This window comes from Apis dorsata, unplaced genomic scaffold (assembly GCF_000469605.1).
Source record: "Apis dorsata unplaced genomic scaffold, Apis dorsata 1.3 scaffold_247, whole genome shotgun sequence".
In the NCBI taxonomy this organism is placed as follows: Eukaryota; Metazoa; Arthropoda; class Insecta; order Hymenoptera; family Apidae; genus Apis; species Apis dorsata.
The window spans coordinates 648460-655043 of record NW_006263526.1 but is presented as its reverse complement, the minus strand read 5'-3'; the positions used below and the strand labels follow the sequence as shown (position 1 = coordinate 655043).

At 36.4% G+C, this 6584-nt stretch overlaps 2 protein-coding genes and 1 long non-coding RNA gene across 3 annotated transcripts in view; all 3 read right to left on the bottom strand.

Annotated features, from left to right (window-relative positions):
* Positions 1–750, bottom strand: part of LOC102673601 (calponin homology domain-containing protein DDB_G0272472-like) — a 4851-nt gene extending 4101 nt beyond the window's left edge. The window contains exons 1-2 of the mRNA XM_031510585.1: positions 219–750; positions 1–182 (exon numbers count right to left, since the gene is read on the bottom strand). Of these exons, the coding sequence (XP_031366445.1) occupies positions 1–182; positions 219–747 (711 nt within the window). The 5' untranslated portion in view covers positions 748–750. The remainder of the gene's footprint in view (positions 183–218) is intronic.
* Positions 751–1794: 1044 nt separating this feature from the next.
* On the bottom strand, positions 1795–4043 carry LOC102673247. Its single transcript, XM_006615977.2, has 3 exons — positions 3515–4043; positions 2473–2913; positions 1795–2209 (listed from the first exon to the last, which is right to left on the bottom strand). Exons 1-2 carry the CDS (start codon positions 3915–3917, stop codon positions 2864–2866), a joined length of 453 nt encoding a protein of 150 aa, XP_006616040.1. The 5' UTR covers positions 3918–4043; the 3' UTR covers positions 1795–2209; positions 2473–2863.
* A 1758-nt stretch (positions 4044–5801) lies between these two features.
* LOC102673370 overlaps positions 5802–6584 on the bottom strand; it is a 2856-nt gene continuing 2073 nt past the window's right edge. The window contains exon 3 of the long non-coding RNA XR_421820.2: positions 5802–6024. This is a non-coding gene — a long non-coding RNA (uncharacterized LOC102673370). The remainder of the gene's footprint in view (positions 6025–6584) is intronic.

The window sequence follows — 6584 nt, the reverse complement described above, 5'->3', positions numbered from 1 at the left end:
CTCGGACACCTCGCGCAGGCTGTACTCGAGGGACAACGCGACTGCGTCCCCCTCGTGTTGAAACTTTTCGAACTCGGACGAGGTGTCGATCTCCGAGCAGGACGAGCCCTTCGTCACCTGGACGGACGCGTCCGAGACCACGCTTCGAGTCTTGGGGCTGAAGATCGAGTCGGGTTGGTGATTATGGTGAAGGTGGTGGAGGTGGTGATGGTGCTGATGCTGGTCGAAGATCGGCGCCTCGTCGAGGACCTGGTCGGCCCTCTCCACCTCCAGATCCCACTCCATCCTCTGGCGACGTTGATGCTCCGCGGTGAGCATCGTCGCCAACAGTTTGCCGTCCACCACCACGTGCTTGCCACTGTTGGACGAGGTTTTCCCGGGGCTGGGGAAACGTTTCGCCCCGAAACGCCTCTCTATAGCTTTCTTCAACCTCTTCAACCCCAACTCTTGGCCGTCCTCGGTGAAGGAGGAGGAGGAGGAGGAGAGGGGGTTCTCCGCCATCGCCCTGCCGTCCGGGGACGCCTTGGCCGGGGTGGGGAAGGGAACTCTCGGCAACTTGTTGCGGGGCCTCGGCGTCTCCAGCGCAAGGATCTTGATCCTTTCTATCAGCTCTTCTATGCTCGGGCTCAGGTCGACGTCGCTCGACGGGGTCAAGGAGTTGAAATTCGAGTTCTCTCGATCCGAGCTCGCTCCAAGGTCGAACGAGTCTGGAACGTTGTGCTGCGATTCGCACCGGCCCTCGGACATGATGCTCTTCCTTGCTTGATTTCCGTCTCCTTTTGTTTCCTCGCGATGGAAATTCGTAACACGAATGCTTGGATTTGATCGATGGAACGAGCACGGGTTGAACGAGAGGGGTATTGTATCGTTCAACAGTTTGTAGAGTTTGTATTTCTCGTCCCAACGGATACTTGACTTTTGCGCACTTTCGAGAACGAAAACACAGAGTTTTTCTTGTCGAGGTCGTAAACAGAGCGAAGCGTATACACGCGCCAAATGATCGAATCCAAACAAGCGATTTCGGAGAAGCGCGACGAACAACGAAGAACGAAGAATTAATTTTGCGATGAAAGTTAGTTTTTCGGAAATAACGGTTGATCATCCGTTAAAATCGAGCATCGATGTTTAACCGAACTTGGGTTTGGCAACGGGTTTGGTGTGAATCGGTGTTTCGATTCAGGCCAATCGGAATTCGTTGTTCTTGTCGTCGGTGTTACGCGATTGGACGTCGATACTTTCACTGGTTTCGTTTTCATTGGTTGGAAAGGTTTATTTCTATTAAACGATATATATAATAAGTTGATCGTATATGTTGTGCTTCTTAGATAATCGATGAATCTCTTGGAAAAATTTGTCAATTTTTCGTTTATCGATCGAATAAGTTTTCACAGCTGTATATAATAATTTTCTTTTAATAAAGAATGAAGTGAATATAATATTTTATTTTTATTAGAGTATAATTATTTTTACGAATAAATATAATCATTATCTATTCAAAAATACAATATCAAACTTGATCAAAACGATCAATCCTGTTCCCCTGCAATGAAAGAAAGAGTTCGTGTAGAAACGTCGTAAACAGTTTATTAAAAGAAAAGAAAAATTATCAAAATCCATTGTCAAACAAATCATCATTTTTCATCGCACCAACATCTCACACGTTGGCAAAGAATCTTTCTGAGAAAAATCTACTTAACATATACTTCTCGTTTGTACATCGTTAACTTCGTCGTGACAATTTCATTAACGGATTAGTCGCGAATCGAAGAACAATTTTGTAAATTCCATAGTTAAAAATATCCTATCCAATATTTTATTCATTTTAATTTCAATCCTGCAACATTCGAAGTTCCATCCTTCGTCTTTCCTCTCGAAGAAAATTAGAAAAGCTTGTACAAACGGATCTTATAAGAAACAATCTTAATTCGTTCTATCTTGAAAAGAATGACGAGATTTCAAAATTCACGCTTCTAGATACGATATTTTTACTATGAAAACACAGAATGTTAAATTCGACTAAATCACGCGCGCTTATAAATATTCCTCTTTCTAATTAAACTGTCCTATCTATCATTTTTCAATTTTATTTTATCGAAATAAATCTGAAGTTCGTACATCTTTCCAAGTAAAATTAAAAAGATTTTCCAAAGATTCGAAAAACATTCCAATCTATAAAAAAAGAAAAAGAAAAAGATAAAACTTCAGATCTCTCGAACGACGAATTCCATTCGAATTCTAGATACGACATTTTAACTTAACAGAAACACCAAGAATCTGATAAATCAGACGCGCATAAATCCACCCCCTCTTTCATTAAAATATCCCATCTACCATCATATTCTCCAAGTGTATCGAAATAATTTGAATTTTCACGCATCCTTTGCCTCCTAAGTAAAATTAAAATCTTCTAAAGATCGAGAAACAACATTGGAGAAGGAAAAAGGAAAAAGAAAATATAGATAAAAACTTCGCGTCTCTCGAATGAAGCTCGAAAATGGCAGATGAGAATATTTTAACTTTAAGAAAGAGACGGAATATAACTTTTGACTAGTGGTTGAGCAACGATACATTACTTTACACCTCTCCACCGATTATTTTTTCCCGTGCTACCAAAGAGAAAAGGATTTCGTGCTTATCACGATTTTACAGTGTTTACATCTCGTTAAATCTCTCTCGAGCAGGAAAAGAGAAAAAAAGAAAGAAAAAAAAAAAAGAAGAAAAAAATGGAATTAGAATACAATTTTGCTCGCGTCCCGTGTCTGTGAGGTTAAATTCTTGAGCAGTTTGTTTCCTCTTCGATGGTCCTCCTCTTCCCAGATCAAAATTTACGTAACGCCTTTCGAAATTCTCTTCCAGCTCCCTTCTAGTTCGATACCAAGTTGCCATTGACATCGAGATCGCTTTTCGTGGATTCTGTGAAGCGAAGATATATATTTTTTTTTCTTTTTTGTTTTTTAATCGAACGAAGACTCAGGAAGGAAGGAAATGTTTGCGGTGATCTCGAAAAATTTTCAATTTTCAAAAGCTGTGCGAAACATTCATCGAAATTGAAATAACAACGAGACGAGGAGATTTACATTTATGATTTTCTTCGAAGATATCTTAATTACGAAACCTGAACACAAAATTTTTTTTTTATCATACAACAAATTGGACAGATAACAATTGATTAATATAAAACTCCAAAATAAAATTTATCCAAAGTTACTTCATCCAGCAACGATACAACAATCGTTTAACCTCAAAATCCACATCTTCTTTTATAACCCAGACACTAACCTCCTCGTATGACAAATTAAATACATTACCATTAAAATCAAACTACGACACAATCATATTAATCCCAAATAACATAATTAAAATCATATCCAATTAACAACAATATATCGAGACACAATAATAAAACCTAACCTAAAAAATTCACGCCTCCACGCATCTATGTGTATTACATACCATACGACTGAACTAACCACCAATAATACTAAAAAACTAAGAATAAATAAAATGAAATAACCCATCGAAGTGACTTGGTCAGGAAACTGTTCCCGTTTCCTCAATTCCAGCTTCCTCATCAATCTGCCCATCACGGTGATCTTGCACCTGAACCTCGCCCCTTTCTCCTCCTGGCAGTCGTCCTTATCGAAGAACGCTTTGATGGTGGAGAATCGTCCAATGCTCGACTCCTGCGACACTCCACTCCTGTTCTTCGTTTCCGCGTTGCTCTTCAACGTTGAAAAAGTGTTTCTCGACACCTTGTGCAAGCTCTGGCGGACAGCGGTGTACAGGTTATCGCTTCGATCGACGACCATAGGGTCCAAGGTTTTCCACAATTTTCGACACTTGTCCCTGGCCTCCCCTCGTCCCTCCTCGATCTCGGGACTTTTCCTCGTCGATTTTTGCTCGCAGGGCATCGACATGATTTCGTGCACGGTTTCAACGGATTTTGATGGTAATGGTACGCGGCACGGTATGGTCGTGTTGGTGGGATGGTTTGATGCCGCGTACACAAGTCGAGTGTGAGAAGAAGCGTGGTGATCGATCGATCGATTCCGGTGGTTCCCGTTTGGTTTCATCGTAGGTTGTTGTTAATTGGTGTAGATGGACGTAGTTGAATTGTAATTGGATGATTCGGTGATAATTGATTGGCTCTCTCTCGTCGTGGTTCATTTATTTGTAATTGAACTATATCTGTTTATTTTATCTCGTGATATTTGTTGTATTTATATTGTTAAATTGATGATGTAATCTTTAATGAGAAGTAATTTGTATCTTAGATTTGTTGTGCGAAGAGGAAAATTATTTTTAAGAATATTTATTTAAAGTTTTCAAAAAAAAAAAAAAGAAAAAGAATTATTTCGCATTATTATTTTGAAAAAGAAATTTAGATTTAGCAGAGAATAATTCTTTTCCATCCAAAGAAAATTCGGTCAAACATGGAAATCATCCTTTAAAATTGACCAACTTTTTTATTTCTCTCCCCGAGAGGAGGAAATCTCGATAAAGGAAGAAGAAACTTCTCAGGATTGGAATGGTATAGTATAGCGCTGTCTCGAGAGATTTGGCCATCCTTTTTGGCCAAAAAATTTGATAAGATGAGAGAGAAGATACATAAAATCCACCCAAATTTTCCTGCATTTAACTATCATAGAATATCTGACTTAATTTTATCTCTTTTTAGCGTGATTTACGATCTTCTCATATCACGTGCCATTCTTCTTTTCATTTATTTATTCTTATTCGTTTTATTTTTATTTACAATTTATATTTTTTACATACAAATACTTTTATCCGCAATGAATATAAAGTTTAATTTTTCCTTGATCTTCTTTTTATCAAGAATATTCAGAAAATTATTAACAATTATTATTAACAATTACATAAATAAAAATTAATGTAAAAAGCGAGAATATCTATCTTTGAGATATCTTTTATATAATTACATAAGTTTCAACTTCATTCAACTTACAATGATTAAGAATTAATCGAAATATCGTGGAGACGATATTCTCTCTTATTGTTTTCGAAAACGATCGCGTCTCACGAATGGAGAAGGAATCGAAACTTTTTGGAGAATCGTTTCATCTCTTTGAAAAGGAATTTCCGGCGCAAAAGGAACAACCGGTTTCTCGCACGATTCAAACATATTTCCGCAGAAGTTATTTCATAGACGTAATTTCTCCACTGGATTCGACTGGGGAGGAATTTTCAAGAGTTGTGCAGAGAGTTTGGGCGTGTTTCGAACGATATTGAATTTAAATTTCTCGCGGATGCTTCGATCGATTCGTTTCTTTCGACGCGAACAAAAGGGTTGTTATCGAGAAAATGATAAGAAAGTTTGCAGAAATGAACTTGGAAAGCGTCATCAATCGTTGATGTTTTTTTTTTTTTTTTTAAATGAGCTTGAATAAGTGATGAATCTTCAATTTTTAGATTCAGCAAACTTTGATTAAACTTTGAAATAAGATTTCAAAAGTTTCAACAATGTTGTTTTATTTTGATATTCTCTATAAAAGTTTCGAAAAAATTGCGAGAAAAGACTCGATCGAAAAGAAACGTTAGATTTGTAAGCGCGTTAAAATTTCGTAGATTTTTTTCTCGATAGATAAATTATATGCGCACATTTCAAGTTTATTTTGTAATAATTGTATAGTGTATAAAAATGGATTACAATAATTCACAACAATTGTTCATAATATATACAATATTATACGAGTAAAAATAAATATGATTGTCGCTAAAATGTTTGTTAAACATTGGATTTTTATTACACAAATGGAATTGTAAAAATTAGTAAAATTGGCTCGATGTTCAATTTTTAATTCGCGTATTTCTTTTCGTAGTTTAGATGCATTACGTTGTTTCTACGGGAAAATTATATAATTCTCGAGATTCTATGATTATATAATTTTCTCGTAAAAGAATTTTCGCGATTTCTTTTTTATTATTTTTTATTTTATCAGTTTGGCGGACCGCAGCCTCTTGAAACATACCTGTGCTCCAAAATCTTCGATCCTCTGATTTATTCTGGTAAAGAATTTGTAAAGAATATTTATTTATATACATTACTTTTTATCGTATGATTATACAATTTTCATTGGTACACTCTAATATCCTGTATCTGTATTTTCCATAAATTTTAAAATAAAATAAAAATTACTTTACTTTGATTGTTTCTTTTAATTTGTAACAATCATGGAATACAATTACGATATAAGTATTTGAATAACGAATTAAATTAATTGGAAAATTACTATTTCCAATAATCTAACAAATTCTTCGATATCTCACCATTTATTCTGATGCCTAATATCCAATAATATATCATTTTTCCACAGTGTAAACTTTGGTTCGAACGAAACGAATTCCAACGTGTCACACCAACATCGCTCGAGGCTTTCGTTCCGATCGATACATAGTTTACGAATGTATACAATAAAAGTCACAGAAAAACTTGTTTTCGAACAGAAATATAACAGGCAAAATAGAATTCCTGTTAAAATGATTATACCTGGAACCGAGTCGATCAAAAAAACCTAACATTTGTCGCGGTTGATGATCGCGTTTTGAAATCGATCCAACCGTTC

Coding starts and splice junctions, on each gene's coding strand:
- LOC102673247 (XM_006615977.2), bottom strand. CDS start 3,917: ATGTCGATGCCCTGCGAGCAAAAATCGACGAGGAAAAGTCCCGAGATC. Junction 2,914..3,514: donor TGACCAAGTCACTTCGATGG/GTTATTTCATTT, acceptor TTCGCTTCACAG/AATCCACGAAAAGCGATCTC.